The sequence below is a fragment of the Carcharhinus amblyrhynchos genome, chromosome 2 (genome assembly GCF_965287045.1).
Source record: "Carcharhinus amblyrhynchos chromosome 2, sCarAmb.v2.hapA, whole genome shotgun sequence".
NCBI classification, from domain to species: domain Eukaryota; kingdom Metazoa; phylum Chordata; class Chondrichthyes; order Carcharhiniformes; family Carcharhinidae; genus Carcharhinus; species Carcharhinus amblyrhynchos.
The window spans coordinates 121,070,396-121,089,899 of NC_137325.1; the positions used below are offsets into that span (position 1 = coordinate 121,070,396).

Here is a 19,504-nt window from a genome sequence, read left to right on the forward strand (position 1 = left end):
CAGCATTTTCCCTGTGACAAACGTTAAGCTCACCCGGCCTGTAGTTTCCCTATTTCTGTCTCCCTCCTTTCTTGACTAGAGGAGTTACACTCACTTTTTTTCAGTCTGAGCCTTCCATAATCTAGGAGAATTTTGGAAAATTAAAATCTACTGTCTCAGCATCCGCTTCTTTGAAGACTCGCAAATGGAGTCCATCAGGATCTGTGGCTGTTGCTGTTTTTGCAAAGCCAGCAGTGGAACCCTTCGCCTTTGGGCAGCAGCTTCTCTATTTCCATCTTCAATCGCGTAACTTCCTCTCACCCGAAGCTGCTGCTAGGGTGAATGCTATTAGACTGGCTGTCAACTTGTTGGGTCACACCAGTGCTGTGGATTGCTGGCACACAAAGCTGCACCCAGCTGGCAGCAACCCCACAGTCAAAAAGGCCAGGTTCACTAGGAATCGGCAGTTGAGAAGACTTGTGTGCTTTTTAAAAACGGAATCTTTCCAGGCAGGGTCCGTAAATAATCCTACAGGCCTACTTTGGGCTTGCACTGGCTGCGTGAGGTCACTGCGCTGCTGACTAGTGGTGCCGAGTGCAGCACAGGACCAACATGCAGCAGCTAAAGGAGCACTGCCTCCATTTAAATTCAATGGCTGGAATTTTACCACCTCGCCTGCCCCGAGGCTGCAGAACAGAATTCTCCGTTGGCCTAGCGGGATTTTACGAGCCTCGCCCGAGCAAAGTCATAATTAAAGGCACATAGACCCATTTCATTTGGAATAATAATACTCTGCACCAAAGAACTAATGATCACTGCAATGTCTTTAAGAGCTTCAAAAATAGGTTGAAATTTGAAGCTCACAACAGCTTCATTAGCAGTCCCTGCAAATGCAAGATCCTGTTTTTTGAATCACTCAACATAGAATCCCTTCAGGAGGCCATTTGGCCCATTAAGTTTGCACCAACCACAATCCCACACAGACCCTATTCCTGTAACTCCACATATTTACCCTGCTAATCCCCCTGACACTAGGGTCAATTTATCACGGCCAATCAACCTAACTCGCCCAGTTTTTGGGCTGTGGGAGGAAACGAGAGCACCCGGAGGAAACCCACGCAGGCGTGGGGAGAATGTGCAAACTCTACGCAGACAGTGACCCAAGGCCAGGATTGAACCTGGGTCCCCGGTGCTGTGAGGCAGCAGTGCTAACTGCTGTGCTGCGCACCGCCCGAATTGTGTTTCTCTTCATTCTGTTAGACACCCTTCCCATTCACTAACACTCAGCAACAACAGCCTGACGCACTGACAAACGGTTCACTGGCTTTTTCACTGCCCTGAGGTTCACAGGTGAGCCAAAAGTATAAGAAATAGCCGAACTTTGCTCAACAGCAAATTAACATAGAACACTACAGCACAAACAGGCCCTTCAGTCCACAAGTTGCGCCGATCATGTCCCTACCTACCAGGCCTATCTATAACCCTCAATCCCATTAAATCCCATGTACTCATCCAGAAGCCTCTTAAAAGACCCCAACGAGTTCGCCTCCACCACCACCGACGGCAGCCGATTCCACTCACTCACCACCCTCTCAGTGAAAAACTTACCCCTGACATCTAACTTACCCCTAACAATAGACCGTTCGGCAGCCACTGATATTGGATATGTTCAGAAATGTTTCTGTATGTAGATATCAGATAAATCAGCCAGACCAACATTATGTGAAATTATTGTAAAGATTGAATTCAATACAATCTGTTTATCTGTTTGCGCCAACGTGACGTAAAGTCCACATATCACATGGATGTAAATGTGTCAATCGACAGCTTTCAGGGAGAGTGACATTTCCACACACTGACATGTGCTCTCAGGCAGTAAGAACAGCAAAGATTTAGTCTTCCATAATTTCTCTTCCTTGAAGCCTGGCTAAGGACACGTGAAAGTCGTGTAATATTTTAATAGCAAGTTTGAGTTTCCGACTGGAGTTGAATCTGTTACCATAGTAACATGAATCTCGTTATTCTACCAGCAGAGCTCTTCAGGTCTTCTGCTCCTTCCTACGTCTATAAATAGATCTGTGAAAGGGAGTCGCCAACTTAGTCCCTGGGGGGATTACTTCCCAGAGGTCGAAATTAAGCTAAGTTCATTGCTGGGGCGGGGCAAGGAGATCTTTTCTCAGCCTTTGACCCACCCTGTACCTACCCTGCGGGTGTTTGATGTGGACACTGATTGCCCATAACTGACAAGAGTTGACCCTTGCACCGGAGTATTTTTTCCTGGGGTCACTCCTGCTCCATTGTTGGAACCACTACTGAAGTGCGGTGGAATCTCTGTTCACACTTGCAAACCTGGTCTCTGCCAAACCTCCGGTGAGTTCATTTCCCCCTACCTCGGCAGAGCAGCCAGCATAATTAAGGACACCCCATGCACCCCGGACATTCTCTCTTCCACCTTCTTCCGTCAGGAAAAAGATACAAAAGTCCGAGGTCACGTACCAACTGACTCAAGAGCAGCTTCTTCCCTGCTGCCATCAGACTCTTGAACGGACCTACCTTGCACTAAGCTGATCTTTCTCTACACCCTAGCTATGACTTCAACACTACATTCTGCGCTCTCTCCTTTCCTTCTCTATGAACAGTATGTTTTGTCTGTATAGTGCGCAGGAAACAATACAGTGACAATAATAAATCAAATCAAATCAATAACACAGCAGGAAATTTGACCACCAAATCCTGAAGATTTTATTTCTCAGCAGATGTGTCATGAGTCTGCAATATCTAATAAATCTTCTTTCAGTCCCACGGGATATTTTTGGAGCCTTCTGCTGTGCCCTTCTCAATTTGTTATCATATTCTTCAAAACATCACCCTCTTAATACTTGTATCTAAGAAGCTGCTGAAACCTCTCCCCTTCCCACCACACACCTATTATAAAGCACTTAAACTTTGAGCAGACATGCTCCATACCTGGGAACCGCGGCATTTCAGGTAATGTTGGTTCCTCTGTCCTTGGAGCAATGTTACCACCTGCGGACCAGGAATAAGGTCAGAAATTAGTTGGAGAGAATGCGTGTGGGGTTTGGGACCATGGCTTATCACCTCCAGTCTGTAGTACCTGATTCTAATGAGCATACAACGCCAATGATGGCTGTCCTGTTAGTGCAAATTAAGGATTGCCATGGAAATGAATTCTGAATACTTGCAGTATCCATTCTAAAATTAGTTAACAATTCAATATCTACTTCTAATTTGATGGACTAGTCTCATATATAGGAACAAACACTGGCTAACAGATGGAATATAGATTTATGAAACTGGGTAGGGGAATAATTAAATGGGGGAGGATGGAGGGGGATTCTTTTTGGGAGTAAAAATTGAATAGTTTTTACAACTCACATAGGTTTGATTTATCATATTGTGTTAGGTAAGATGATCAACAGCTAAAAAGGGAAAGCCTTAAAACCCTACCTACTGTTTAATGTTTATTTGAATCCAAAGTAGGAGGATAAGATAATTCCAATGTTCTACATATGTACATTACAAAACATTTACTCATATTGGAGGCAAAATGTCACTCAGTTAATTTGCACGTGATACAAAATGGCAGCTTCTCAGAGGCTGCGACTTCCTTCAACTATCAAGATCCCGCTGAAGAACTTTTAAAAAGCCCCTTTGTTTCTCTACCTCCTGTTAGAATGATATTTTTAAAGTTCTGAGGCTTCTAAGACAAAACAGTAAATTGCCGGAATGTATTCCATATTGTGAATATTGACCATAGAATTGCCTGGCAGCTCACTGGAGATTTGTAAACCTGCGGCAAATAACACCACAAGCGAGTTGGTTCTGCCGCCACACAGCACCGCTGTCAGCTGCCGGATTACCACTAACCCTGCCGGCAAAAATGATACCTTCAAAATTGCAGCACTGGAGAACAAAGAAAGAAATCCACCCCAGCTTCTGTCAGTCTGCATTTCACAGATGAGGACAGATTTTTTTGCCCAGCAGCCAAGGACGCTGTTTAAAAAAAAGCTCTTGGATATCAACGCGAAAGGTGTCCATTGCACAGGTCGTAGACCCAGAGCCATAACTGGAGGAGAGAAAAATCAAATCGGTCAGCATTCCCACTCCTGATTGTTATCCACAAGTCCTCATCTCTTCTTAAAGATCTGCTCATACCTGACAGAAATGCTAACACAGACAACCTGCAACTGTTGTGCTGTATGATAAGGGGCATAAAAACAGGGCACAGTCTGACACAACTGGGACAAAGGCAGGTCAGAGATCTCATAAAACTGACACTGATTCTTGCTGGAAGTACAAACTAGGATATGAATAAAGAACGAACTGTCTTGTCAGAGTTACAGTAAGAAGTCACACAATGCCAGGTTAAAGTCTAATAGATTTATTTGGAATCAGGAGCTTTTGAAGTGCTGCTCCTTCATCAGGTGACTCTGTGATGAGTGACTCGCCCGATGAAGGAGCAAGCTCGTAATTCCAAATAAACCTGTTGGACTTTAACCTGGTGTTGTGAGACTTCTTGCTGTGCCCACTCCAAGCCAATGCCGGCATCTCCACATCTTGTCAGAGTTAATCAAGCTTCATGGTCCAAACAGAGGTTTTTAAAAATTCTTTTCATGGGGGACGTGACTGTCACTGGAAAGAAGAGCATTTGTCGCTTATCCCTGACTATCCTCGAGAAGGTGAGGGAGGGTCACCTTCTTCAACTGCTGCAGTCCACCAGTGAACATTGCAGACATCAGTGCAAGTTAGGGAGGGGATTTCTCCACACACACTGAGTTTTAAAGAAGCTGATAGCTTGCCTTTGATGTGACATGGGGAATTTTGAAAAGGGCGGATGTGTAAGGGAAGGAGTGGGAAGGCAAGTGCTGGCACAGGAGATGTAGGTGAGATTTGGTGTAGGCGGGATTTTTGCTGCTCGACTGTAAATCAAGGTTCCTGATCAGGTGGCAAATGCACGTGGTGGAGTTAAAATTCCCCAGTGTGCAGAGAAAACCAAGCAGGTCCAACAGTTAGAATTCCGCCCCCCCCACGAGTCGGACCATGTTGCTTCAGGACAGAGATCTGGGCAGCACGGTGCCGCAGAGATTAGCACTGTTGCCTCACACAGCCAGAGACTCGGGTCAATTCCAGCCTCGCTCACTGTCTGTGTGGAGCCTGCACATTCTCCCCGTGTCTGCATGGATTTCCTCTGGGTGCCCCGGTTTTCTCCCACAGTTCAAAGATGTGCAGGCTAGGTTGATTTGCTGTGCTAAATTGCCCTCAGGGGGATTAGAAGGGAAGATACATGGGGTTACAGGGATAGGGCTTGGGTGGGATTGTTGTTGGTGCAGGCTCGATGGGCTGAGTGGCCTCTTGCTGCAATGTTAGGATTCTATAATGATTCTACAATGATCTGAGTCAAAACTCCAAATGGAATTTGGACTCATTCAGAAATGCAGGTTTCCACAAAGCATTCATAATTCGAGCCATACATTGATTGTAAGCCTGTACCAAGTGCGCCTCTGTCGGTTTATTGCTTGTTTATTTATTCTTCTGAAGTGGTGCTGCAGTTCCTAATATGGAAGAACGAGCACGAAAGGATTAGTCCCAATTAGTGGAAGGAAGGTGTTGATAGCAACAGATTTGTAAGGATAAGCTGTTTATTAGTTGGATGACAGACGTGCGTTTTAGTGATTTTTGGCTCATTAACAGCAGAGAACACAGGAAGCAAGTGAGAAAGGTTACAGTTGTGGTGTTAGGAGGATTTATGCACCTGTAAAGTCGAGGCCATCACCTGTTCCGCTGTGGCAGTTTCCAAACTCCTCGTCACATTCATCTGAATCCAAAGTGGGAGGGGATGTCGGGACTGGAATCAGAAAACAGAAGTAATGAGAATTTGCAACACTTGCAACGCTTCTGCTATCTCTAGAAGCATACATTATGCATAGACCATTTTAATTATCAACTAAGACAACCTTGAGCATTTTCAACATTTGCTTTTCGCTTTCCTCCTCTTCTGCAGGGCAGGATTACAGTTTCACCTCACCTAAGGTAGCATTTATTTATGTGTGATTCTTCAGGGTAAAGTGCTGGCAGGAGCTAAGGAGCATTATCACCGAACCCTGTCTTCCGCTTACCAATGCCCACGTCAAGCGAGGAACTGTGATTTATTTTCTTAATGCAAAGGCTCTAAAATAACTGCAAGCAGCGGCTGAGTAGTCACATCCTTGCCTCTCAGTCAGAGTCAGGGGTTTGTGTCCCGCTCCCAGAGACGTAAGCACAAGAAAGCTACCAGTCCAGTGTGGTATCAAGTGAGTGTCGAACTGCTGGTGGTCTCCTCTTTCAGGTGAGACATTAAACCGAGGCCCCATCTGCTTCTTCAACAGACGTAAAAGTTCCCAATTCACCATTCCAAAGAACCATAGAATACAATATCCCTACTGTGCAGAAGGAGGCCATTCAGCCCATTGAGCCTGCACTGACAACAATCCCACCCATGCCCTATTCCCACATATTTACCCCACTAATTTCCGAGACAGTAAGGGACAATTTAGCATGGCCAGTTCACCTAACCTGCACATCTTTGGAGTTTGGGAGGAAACTGGAGCACCCGGAGGAAACCCACATTGACACGGGGAGAATGTGCAAACTCCACACAGAAAGTGACCCGAGGCTGGAATCGAACCCAGGTCCATAGAGCTGTGAGGCAATAGCGCTAACTACTGTGCCATCGTGTCGCCCACCGAAGGGCAGGAGTGTTACCCGAGGTGCCCTGGGCAAAACATATGCCTCAACTAACATAACTAAATAAGCAAATTATCTGGTCCTTATCACATTGCTGTTAGTGGCAGCTTGCTGTGTAAAAATTGGCTGCCACACTTCCTACATTACAACAACTAAATGGGGCAGGCACAGTGGCACAGTGGTTTGCACTGCTGCCAGGGACCCGAGTTTGATTGCCAGCTTGGGTGACTACCTGCATGCAGTTTGCATTTTCTCCCCGTGTCTGCCTGGGTTTCCTCTGGGTGCTCTGGTTTCCTCCCGCAGTACAAAGAGGTGTGGATTAGGTGGATTGACCGTGCTAAATTCCCCTTAGTGTGAGGGAGACTAGCAGGGTAAATATATGGTGTTATGGGGATACGGCCTGGGTGGGATTGTTGTCAGTGGAGGCTCGATGGGCCAAATGGCCTCCTACTGCACTGTAGAGATTCTATGATTCTAAATAAAGCACTTTAGGACGCTCTGCGTTTGTGAAACGTGTGATATAAGTGCAAGTTCTTTCCTTTATTTGAATTGAAGCTTTTCACTGCCACCTGGCTGAGATCAGCTGACCCACCATCAACCAGAGATTGTATCTGGGACCTCCCAAGTCTGCAAGGTTCAGCTACTCAATGGACAAACCCACTGTGCCATCAGTGCAACCTCCAATGGGATTTTCTGATCATGGGTTCAATGAGGGTGGTCATTCCTGTTTGAACTTAAGCTTTCAGCAAATACCTGGGGTGTGCTATCGTTTCCGGCTCTGAAAGCCATTCAGAATGAGATCGGCATTGCTTCGCCGAATGTAAATGTGCCACTTGTTCGGAAGCAGCACCTATCAACATTTCACACCTGAGAACTTGTTTAGAGAGGGTATAATAGACTGTGTAGACAGCTTTGACTGTTGAGGGTTAAATTATACTTGCCTGCTGAAATATCAGAAATATGTCAACATGACTCACTGTGGATAAGGTTTTCGCAGAATGAACCATATGGTAAAAGGATAGAGTAAATGCATTAATATCATACTGTTATTTTACTGTTTAATGTTTTCATAATTGCCGGTGTTAATATGCTCATTAAATAGGCCAACGAACTGTGCCTGGGTGACAGTCACACTACTTTCCCCAACGGAACATGTTGCAACTAAAACTCTCTGACACCGTCTCACTCGAGTTAAGTCTCCAAAGGAAAGGATCCTCAAGTGGTTTGAATTACACAATTATTCCAGCAATGCACAGCTCGGCAGAGTGAGAGTGGTTGTAAGAAAGTTCCTCACGAGGGATGTGTTCTGATACCAGATGGGATTTGAAACGTGGAATCTATGGGTGAAAATCTGCCACAGTACTGCATCGATGATGTTAAACCATCAATTAATGTGGCTGCAGTGATTTCTCAAAATATTCGTGGAAAAGATGCAGAACACTCAGCTGCTGTGCACCTGACCTACTTTTATTGTTTTCTCATCGCATCGCACAGCGTTTTCATGAGTCATGAGGCGCTGACAGCTGGAATAACAGTACCTGAGTTCAACTTTACTTTTGGCTCGATTTCTACTGGCAGTGTGGGACACTCCAGGAACTCCAATCTAATTGATTGGCTGATTAGAGTTGCTGATAAGATTAATCTTAAACACCATGGTGAGCGCAGACTGGTCTAAATCAGTCCCTTAGAACGGCACTGGGTGACTCAGTATCAACACTGCTACAAATCCTATGCCCCCCTCCACTCCCATTCCCCTTGCAAAGGATGGCATATAATCGCCTTCGGTAGTGTGTCTGCATCATATATTCAAATCTTCAAACATCTGGAAACATTTGGATGCTTGTGGGTTGCAGATCTCTGTCTTGCACTGACTCAACACTGACATTTCAATGTGCTCAACTGGGGAATTTGTTTGTATATTTTACATTCCTGCTTTTACTACGAATGGAAATGTGCAAGGACAATTTAGTTAAACAGTCCAGTGACATGTTATATAGCTGGGATTGCACAGAGATCCTCATTTAGATACACACACAATGCTACACTGAGTATTCACGAGAATAATACCAGGAATTAGAGTTTAAAAAGCAAAAGAAACGGAGAACACTGTTTGTGATCTCAGGAAATTCTAAAGTGCTTTATAACCAAACATGGACTTTTGAAGTGTTGTCACAGTAGCAGTGTCAGAAATGCAGCAGCCAATTTGTGAAATGAATGAACTGATGTTCGCTGAGGGATGATTCTTGGCCAGGCCTCTGGGAGAACGTCCCTGCTCTTCTCTGAATAGTGCAATATAATCAATTAGACCTACACAAGAGGGCCTTAGTTTAACATCCCATTCAAAAGCCTGCACCTCAGACACTAAACCAGTCCTCCAGTACTGAACTGAATTACTGTCAGCTTAATATTCTTTGTTCCTGTCATCAGAGTGGGACTTTGAAGCTACAGTCTTTTGAAGTGGCACAGTGCCACAGTGGTTAGCACTGCTGCCTCGCAGCGCAAGGGCCCCGGGTTCAATTCAGGCCTCCTCTGTGTGGAGTTTGCATATTCTCCCCGCGTCTGAGTGGGTTCCCTCCGGGTGCTCCGATTTCCTCCTACAGTCCAAAGATGTGCAGGTTAGGTTGGTTGGCCACGATAAATTGACCCTTGTGTCAGGGGGATTAGCAGGGGAAATATGTGGTCTTATAGGACAGGGCCTGGATGGGATTGTGGTCGATGCAGACTCCTCCTGCACTGTAGGGATTCTATGATTCTATGACTCAGAGGTGAGAATGCAACTATGACGCTAAGGTGAACATGTATCAACTGACTCAAGAGCAGCTTCTTCCCTGCTGCCATCAGACTTTTGAATGGTCTGATCACATATTAAACTGATCTTTTTCCTCATTCTACCTGTAACTGAAACGCTACATCCTGCTCTCTCTCCTTTTCTTCTCCCCTTTGTACTCTATGTACGGTATGCTTTGTCTGTATAGCCCATGAAACAATACTTTTCACTGTATCCCATGTGACAATAATAAAGCAATTCAATCAAAATAGCTACAAAGAAAGGTTGTAGTTATGCAGAGAAGGTTAAAGGACATCTAATAGAGATTTTCAGAATTACGAAAGTTTTTTGAATAAATAGTGAAGTATAGTTTTTACTGAATGGTAAAGTGTAATGAGGGCATACTACAAGGTCATTAGATCCTCATGATCCTTTGTGGACTACGATGACTGATTTGCTTTATTATTTACTAGAAGAATGAATGGGGAACATCATATCTAATCTTGAATGTGAATGAACAGAATTCATATTTGTTAATTATGGGGAATGAAGCAACAGACATAAGATAATCACTGATACGTTTTGGGTATCTCTGCTGATATCTTTAGAAGCATAGGTTCATTTAGCCAGCTTTGTGAGTTACAAAAGCCTTTTTAATGACTGTGCTCATTGACTGTGTGCAGTCCAGTGGGGTAATATCACAATTTGTCAATTAGCATATAAATGTTATTATAATGAAGGCATCAACCCAATGTTTCTGAATAGATTAGCGCCTTTGCTAGCATCGTGTCCACGAGAATTCCATACAAATGAATGAATATTTTTGTGACATAATATTGCGTAAGTGCAATCTTGTGTGTTAAGTGAGGTGACTCACAAAGGAACTGGTGAATGTTTTTCTTTACTGTTGATATACAAACATATTTTAGTCAATGTTTGATAAATTACAGCCAGGATTCTCTGATCTCATTCGTCCTGCCATCATTTCTAGTGAGAAAGGAATACTCTATTGCGGTGGGACTGGAAAATCCCAGCTGCGGGCAAGGCCAGAGAATTCCGACTGACATCTTCTGCTGCTGAAGCTGTCTCATTGTTGTAAATTATTCTACTATTAGGGTGGAAGTATCAATTACAAGGGGGCACAGGGTCAAGGTGAGTGGGGGAAAGTTTAAGGGAGATGTGCGGGAGAGGTTTCTCACACAGAGAGGGTTGGGTACCTGGAACATGCTGCCAGAGGAGGGGGTGGAAGCAGGCACATTAGCAACATTAAGAGGCATCTGGATACATGAATAGGGAGGGAATAGAGGATACAGATCGAGTAAGGGCAGAAAGTTTTCTTTTTAGTTTAGTTAATACATTATGATCGGCAAAGTCTTGGAGGGTCAAAGGATCTGTTCCTGTGCTGTACTTTTCTTTGTTCTTTAATAAGACCAGAAAGTGCATGTATGTCAGATATTGCATTTCAAATATCCTCTAATCTATTTATAAGATTTATACAGATGCCAGTACCACAATATTGGAACCACTAAAATACATCTACTGAAATATATGACCTCCAGGCAAACTTTCCGATGACCAATGGAGCACCTGTCCTGTCGAAGGTAAATTACTAGCTTTCAGTCCTTACTGATACACAAGAAAAGTAAATGAAGATTTAACAGTGAGTGGAACTTTCGATTTCAAGTGTTTCATCTTGTTTCAATCCCCCAGTCCACCCCCCCAGGGGCAATTCCTGCTGATGGATACACTCGGCAATGAAGCCACGGAGCATTTTAAAATTCTCTGTACCTTCAATCTCACAGCCGAGCAGCTCCATACGTAGTCCTAACCCAGCTGCCGATGCTCTCTCCGGGTAGATACGAACGTATCTTGTTAACAATGGGTCAAATTTCCGAATTTCTGGCGTATCATAGTTGGTATTTCCTTCAAATGTCTAGACAATACGGAAAAGAGTTCTCAGACATCAGTCGAATCCATTAACAGAAAGGCACATCAGAGACAAAATATGCTCATTTCTCAAATGAAAATATAATGAGCTACATCTGCATTATCTGCATTACATTTTCATAACTTAGCAGCATTGGTAATTACAATATTGCTCCCAATTTTCATAAGTTGACAGAATGAACATAATTCTGGAATTATGTACAACAGATGCTGACATTATTCAATAAATCTTGCGCAATCCGAACATTGGACTTTTCGACAAAAATCCAACAGAAAATTGAGAAGTGAGTACGGACATGCAGTGGAAAAGCCATACATCAAAGGCAAATTCTTATTTCTTAGCAACAGCTGCAAGTCAGCAAAAGTGTTGCCAAAGATTTCACTTAAAAATTCAAATCTAAAAATGGTTGCCACCAATTTAGAAGCAAAACATGAACAATCCAACTGAAAAGTGCTATGTTATGTGCCTGCTTTACATCCAAAAACATGATGCAAATTTCCATCCTTATTTGTGGTGACTTTGGATGATTTATTAAATTGTCATTAAAAAATCAGACATGACCTATTTCCACATCACTATGAATTTGGTAAGTAATCACACCAAGCATTTACAATATCGTATATATTGTGTTGAAATTGGCATTATTTAATTGCATTTCCAGGTGGAATAGTGATGGCAATTTCTGACTCAAATTTAAATGCTGAGCTGCAATCATTTTTCTACACTGTTTCCTTTGGTGTTATTTTCTCAGGTTTTCCCTAGTCATTATTTATACCGTGGTGACAGAAACGTGACACCCATCGGCAACTGCTGGAGTCAAGTGCAAGAGTCGAGCTACCCTAACCCTAACCCTACTGGAGTCAAGTGGAGGGAGTCAAGTGCAAGAGTTGAGCTACAACATGGTGAGACCTGGCCACATGTGTAAAAATAAGGAAATCACACTAATTCCCGACCAAATAACTCCAGGTCCCACTCAACATTGACGGCTTCACGATGGCATGTGGGCGACATTGTGTCACAATGGTTAGAGCTGCTGCGTCACAGCGCCAGGGACCCGGGTTCGATTCTCAGCTTGGGTCACTGTCTGTGCAGAGTCTGCATGTTCTCCCCATGTCTGTGTGGGTTTCCTCCAGGAACTCTGGTTTCCTCCCACAGTCCGAAAGACATGCTGGTTAGGTGTATTGGCCACGCTAAATTCTCCCTCAGTGTGCCTGAACAGGTGCTGGAGTGTGGCGACTAGGGGATTTTCACAGTAACTTCATTGCAGTGTTAATGTAAGCCTACTTGTGACGCTAATAAATGAAAAGAAAGAAAAAGGATGGTCTTTCCATGAGTTGCATGTTTGGAAGCATTTTTTTCCCCAATTTGTTTATGAATATGTGATACGTGAATGCAAATTTTATTGAAATACACCATTGTACGATTTATCCTTGATGAGAAGGATTTGGAGTGTTCCTGTTTCCCCAAACAAAGATTCTCCAGATGCTCTTTCATGAAGGGAATCTTTGCATTCTAATTGGTATGGCGTCTTCCGTTTTGCCAAACAAAGAGGCACTTTGCATTTTAAGTGCAATCCGCAAGGACAAAATGTTGACTTTGTGTGGGAGCAGTGTTCTGTTGCAGGGAAAATTTGAGATGAACATATTCTGACTGGGACGAGGAAAGGACAGTAATTTATTTTTAATGTGGACGTGTTCCTCATTTTATATGTTGAGAACATGGCAAATGTGACCCGGGGCTCTTGGCACAGTGCTGCCTATGTGTGCTTGCTTTCTGACTGTGAAAGCACTTGAGATGTTAATGTTAGTGGCAGCATGATGGCACATGCTGGAACCTGGTGCCTTACTTTCATTTCAAAGAGGAATCATCACATCGAAAGGCTGTGATCACAGTCTACTTGCCTTCGGTTTCGAGCTGCCAGGATTTGTCACCAACTTCCAGTCTGATCCATTCGTGCTGTAGCCCAGCTTGAATCTCCGCATGAACACTTTATTGTCCCTCTGCTTCACCCCCTGGATGATCACGCTCCGCACCTCTTTCTCCGCTCCCAGGTCGATCTGTATCCATTCGTTATTATAAGACTGGGGGCTCGGTTTTAAGGCCCAGCCTGCTCGACTGGTGAGAAGCCGAGCATGTTCGGGACCCCAGTAGCGGTCCATGGAGGTCGAGGCTGTGATCTGATTATCAGTGATGAGGCCGGACACCATCCCCAGCATTCCGGAGCAGGGATAATCTGCAGGACAAAGATAAATGGCCGTTAGAGAGGAAGGGGGTCATATTTCATTATAAAGTTAATTACAACGTGGAAAAATAATCAATAGCTGTACAGCATGAAAACTCAAGCCTAGGTGGGACTGTTGTTGCTGCGGGCTGGATGGGCTGAATGGCCTCCTTCTGCACTGCAGAGATTTTAAGATTTGATGAAATGAGGCAGACCGCAGCCTTATTGGTGAGTAGCAGAATGACACATGCAGCTGGAGAATTCTGCGGCATTGTATTACTACCCACCACTTGTCAGAAAGCTAAAGTATGAAGCCCTTCAAATGCGATAATGCAATTAATCACAGCAAGAACGTCTTGGTATTTTGATCTTCTTCAAGGCATCTCATCTTTAGTTCTGGTTTGCTGCGTGGGCCATATTCTTTGATTTAGAGGGGTGCTTTTATTCTCAGACAGTAATTGGTCGATCGCATGCTTGTGCAATCTGCTGCCTTTCACGTTCAGACATTAACTGCTTCACAGCACCTTTCATTAGCGTTGGTGGGCTTTCTGTTAACTTTTGAGGTAGAGGTGCTCTCTATTAACTTTTCAGAAGGGCCAAGATCCAAAGGGCGATGGCCACCCTTTTACCTCCTCTCTTGGTGCAGGTGGCACAGTGGTTAGCACTGCTGCCTCACAGCGCAGGGTTCGATTCCCGGCTTGGGTCACTGCCTGTGCGGAGTCTGCATGTTCTCCCCATGTCTGCATGTGATGCGGTTTCCTCTGGGGGCTCCAGTCTCCTCCCCACATGCCGAAAGACGTGCTGATTAGATGCATTGGCCATGCTAAATTCTCTCAGTGTACCCAACCAGGCGCCGGAGTGTGGCGACTAGGGGATTTTTACAGTAACTTCACTGCAGTGTGAATGTAAGCCTACTTGTGACACTAATAAATAAACATTCAAACTTTTTTAACTTTAAAAAACTTCCCTTGTTGTTTGAGGCTCAAAACACTCCTTCCAGGCGAAGCAGCAATTTACCTGCATTTCTTTCAATTCCGCCTATTGAGTTCACTGCTCAGCTCACCATGGGGTCTTCTCGACATTGGTGAGACTAAACACAGACTGGGTGACTGCTTTGCATAACACCCCCGTTCATTCCGCAAGCATGATCCCAGGTTCCCGATTGCTTGCCATTTGAATTCACCACCTTGCTCTCACCCTCACACTCCTGCCCGCCACCTGCTGCGGTGAAGCTCAACACCATCTGGGGGAGCGACACCTTGTCTTCTGATGTACGCAGCCTTCTAGACTGAACATGGAGCTCAACAGATCACAAACTCATGTTTTCGCTTTCAGTTGGAGCTGCAGGTTATTCTGTCATCCACACTCACTCTGGACAAAAGGTTGCTGTAGTAATTACTTCACTTTCCCTTGTTGTAAGGTAAATTCTCACCGTCCAAATATGCCTGTTCCACACTCTCCCCCCCCCACCACATCAATCATTCTTTCAGCACCTGTTTGACATTTCCAATTTTTCTGTGCAGCCTAATCTCCATGGAACTCATTTAAGGCCATATTCCAATGTCCACATTTCCATGGACAACCAGTCTTGCCTGTAATTTCAGAGAGGTTGAATTGTCATGACGATTCTCCTGCTGGCATTGACTGAGGGAGAAACAATAGAATCCCCAGTCTTTTCACTAATTCAGGAAGGCCACCCCTGAATGTCAAAGAGTCTTCATATGTGCGGAACTCCGCACGCTTGCGTACATTTAGTGCTCTCAGGCTCACATTGGGAGTTCTTTTTGAGTTACAGATTTTAAAACAAAAACTTTTTAAGCTCCTCTCAGCTTTGGTGAAACTGTCAGATTTAGCTTCATTAGCACGTCTTAGACACATGACACATGTACATCTGGCAGAGGGGGTAGATTTCCAAGCCAATAGGCCAGGCTGGATTCAAATCTGTAACCTAAGATAGAAACAGATTGCATTTATATCACTAATCTCAGGATTAGTGAAGTATTTTTTGGTGCATAGTCATGTCTGTAATGAAGAGAAATGTGGCATCCAATTTGTGCAGCTGGAGCTCCCACCAACAGCAGTGAGGTTACCAGGACAGTGGGGGAAGTCTTTCCATGTGGCTCTTGATAATCCCCCAGGCAGTGATCTAACTTATAATGGTCTTAGCTGGATCAGTGATGGAAAGCTTACTGGCGCAATGTGTGGCATTTCTTAGTTAAACTCCAGCAGTGCCGTGGGCCATACTTGGAGCTCCCAAAGCCTTGGCTCTGCTACCCTGCTCCCAAACTCTGCGGGTGAGGTAACTGGGGTATGTCCAATTGGACTGCACAGTGTGAGCTCTGTGTTGCCAAACTGAAGTTCCACAATTGTATAAGGGGATGGTAGCATCATGGACATGTTATTGAGCAATTAGTCCAGAAGCCTAGGCTACTGTTCTGGAGCCTGTCTAGCAAGGAAGTTAACAGCATGTAATACACCAGTCTGGAATTTTGTTTTATTCATTCATGGGACATGGGCGTCGCTGGTTGGACCAGCATTTATTGCCCATCCCTAGATGCCCTTGGAGGGCAGTTGAGAGTCAGCTACATTGCTGGAGTCACATATAGGCCAGATCAGATAAGGATGGCAGATTTCTTTCCTGAAAGGACATTAGCAAACCAGATGGATTCTTCCAACAAGCGACAATGATTTCATGATCATCAGTAGATTCCTAATTCCAGATATTTTTTATTGAACTCAAATTCACCAGCTGCCATGGTGGAATTCGAACCCGGGTCCCCAGAACATTAGCTGAATTTCTAGATTTAGTAGTCTAGCAATAATACCACGAGGCCATCACCTCCCCTAAAGTCATTAACAATGACTGCTGTAAAAAACCCATCTGGTTCACTAAAGTGTTTTAGGGAAGGAAATCTGCTGTCCTGACCTATAGTCTAGCCTACAGGTGATTCCAGATCCACAACAATGTAGTTGCTTTGTAACTGCCCTCTGAACTAGCCTAGCAAACCACTCAGTTATTGGTAGCTCACTATCACTCTCTAGAGGGCAGATAAGAATGGACAATGAATACTGGCTTTGCCAAGATTGAATATAATTTTGTTTCCAATTTCTCAATAACGTCTTTCAGGGGCTCTTTAAACATAGTGAACATTTTCTCCTCCTTTAGCACGTATTCAACTGGCCAAAAATGAGGTTACAGACAAGAAAACAGTTAACTCTTTATCGGTTTATCTGAGTGAACAAACTATAAAGTTAGCTTTCTCATAAGTTGATCTTTACCTGTAATCTTGCATCCATATAGTTCGAACCGAAGTGCAATACCTCCTTTCCATGACTGTGGTCGTATGCGAACGTATCGTGTTAGGATTGTCTGAGGAAACTGCCTTATAACGGTGTCTTTGGGATTGCTGTTACCTTGAAATATCTGTAAACGGGAAAGACAAACATCACAAAGTGTACAGGTAAGACAGGTTGCTTATTCTTCAAAATGTCTTTGTCCTGATCTCCGATGCAGAATGTTAAGGACATGACTCCAACACTGCTTTCAGCATCAACAACCTTCTGGTGTCTGACTGTTGGATTAACATTTTAGCCAAGCCTGTTCCAAGCCAACATTTATACTTTCCAGTAGGAATCACTTGCTTATAACCAGGAGCAGGAATCCTAGTCACCTTTGCTCCACTCTGCTCCAAAATAGGAAAGTCAAATTGCAGAGCTCTTAGCATTGATCTTGACTGACTTCCAATAACTCACCAGAGAATAGGATTGGGTACTACGAGGTTTATAACTCTGAGGTTTATACGATTGTGATGTTATGGGACAATGTCTTAAGGAATAAGGAAGGGCGATATGTACTGATGACCCTTGAGAATAAGTCTGGGTGGTTTGGTTGCTGAAGATCAAAGGGAGGACCAGATTGTGTTGCTGGGGTGATGTTTAAGGTGCTCATGTTTCGAGACAATGGCAACAGTGTTTGGGCTCGCAATGGGCAGACTGTTGGCGGAATTTTCCATTCTGCCCACCACGGAAACTGTAGCGGGCAAGGGGCGGATATGGAAGGTCCGTCGAGCTTGGGTGGGATTTTACGGTATTGGGGCGAGCACAGCCGGAAAATCCTGCCATATCTTCCAAAATTCCGGAAAGGTGTTGAAAGCATTGGGTTGTAAACAGTTGTGCTGTAAACTGTCATTTTCCTCTAAGATGAATGAGAGTTGTGTTCAATAATTCAATCATAATTATAGAATCTAATAGAAGGATAGAATCCCTACAGTACAGAAGGAGGCCATTTGGCATTTCTACCTGAATACAATGTTTCATATGCCATGGGGGAGAGTGCAAAGGAAGCTATTTTTCATATCAGGTTACAAGTTTCCGACAAACCAACGAATATTAGGATAGGCAGCAGATTTGATATGGTAGCAGAGAGGCTACTAGCTTTATGAACTATCACAGCCAGACACAGGAGAAAGGTAGTCTTTCATCGAGGAGATGAATCCTGCAGCTATCTAAGGATTCCAGGACATTTGTCCTGACAGGGTTAGAGGCGCTGAATAACAGGTTTTACTACTGACAGTAGATTTAGAAAGGCTCCAAGAACTAAAAAAAGCTCTTGGAGGTAGTCACTCGACTTACTATTTGACAAAATGGATAAGTGCAAACATACTGGAAGCTGAGAGCAATCACAGAATCCTACAGTGCAGGAGCTGGCCATTCAACCCATCAAGTCTGCAGTGACCACACTCCCACCCAGGCCTGATCCTCGTAACCCCATGCATTTACCCTAGCTAGTTCCCCTGACACTAAGGGGCAATTTAGCATGGCCAATCCACCAAACCCGCACATCTTTGGACTGCAGGAGAAAACCAGAGCACCTGGAGAAAACCCACACAGACACGGGGAGAATGTGCAAACTCCACACAGACAGTGACCCAACCTGGGAATCGAACCCAGGTCCCTGGCGCTGTGAGGCAGCAGTGCTAACCACTGTGCCACCATGTCGCCCACAGCAACTGTGGACTCTTTACTCTAAGGACTGTAATTCCACAGAGAGTATAATGTGTTTTAAATGCAAAAGGGAACATCCCTTTCTCAAGGTGCCTACAAAATGAGACCATTTTAATTTTAACTTGCTGCCAGCAGGAATTATTGCTGTCTATTCTGTACGGCGATGTGATTACGACAGACATTCTCACTGCTTCTCAAACTGGGCCCCTGAGAAGAACGCCCTTCAAAGCACTACACTACTCTCTGATCATCTCCATTTTTCAGTCCAAATGTACCTCGACTCGTACTGCAATCTGACATTGTGGATGGAGATCTACTGAAGTCTACCCTGAGGCAAATTGATCTTTCTTTTGAGGTATTTAACAGTCAGCAGTAAGAAATTAGATCTTAATCAGTCATCACTAAAACCGATTTTGAATCTTAAGTCTCCAGAGGGGAGAACGCTGTTTAGGACAAAAATAGTTTCTTTATGTAATCAGCGCTGAGGATTCTCAATGTTTCCCATGTCTTTTAGTGTGCTGTTGAAGTGTGATTACTTCAGGATATAGTGCGCGCTATCTTGAAGCTGTATCAGCTGTGGCGGAACTCAAATCCCAGGATGGATAAAGATCTCTATTTATAGTTAATTGTGTTCCTGCGGAGACGTGCGAGGAACTCCAACCCAGTCGAAGATTTACTTTAGCTTCTCCATACAGCTGTTAATGACACTAGGGTAGGGCTGCAGTATGCATTTAATAAAGCGGTCACAGTCGCATCAATAGGGTGCATGTTTTTTTTATAAGTTAGACCAGCTAATAATCTTCCTTTTCCCATTAAAGAAACAATCCAGTTGATGGGGAGG

At 44.1% G+C, this 19,504-nt stretch overlaps 1 protein-coding gene across 5 annotated transcripts in view; it reads right to left on the minus strand.

Moving 5' to 3' along the window:
• Positions 1–19,504, minus strand: part of nrp1a (neuropilin 1a) — a 202,508-nt gene that overhangs the window by 40,051 nt on the left and 142,953 nt on the right. For 3 of the 5 annotated variants that reach the window (XM_080212130.1, XM_080212121.1, XM_080212138.1), the window contains exons 9-13: positions 16,939–17,083; positions 13,340–13,671; positions 11,279–11,423; positions 5,753–5,845; positions 2,947–3,006 (exon numbers count right to left, since the gene is read on the minus strand). In XM_080212130.1, coding sequence (XP_080068256.1) covers positions 2,947–3,006; positions 5,753–5,845; positions 11,279–11,423; positions 13,340–13,671; positions 16,939–17,083 — 775 coding nt within the window. The remainder of the gene's footprint in view (positions 1–2,946; positions 3,007–5,752; positions 5,846–11,278; positions 11,424–13,339; positions 13,672–16,938; positions 17,084–19,504) is intronic. The other 2 variants (XM_080212146.1, XM_080212155.1) reach the window with 2 other exon arrangements.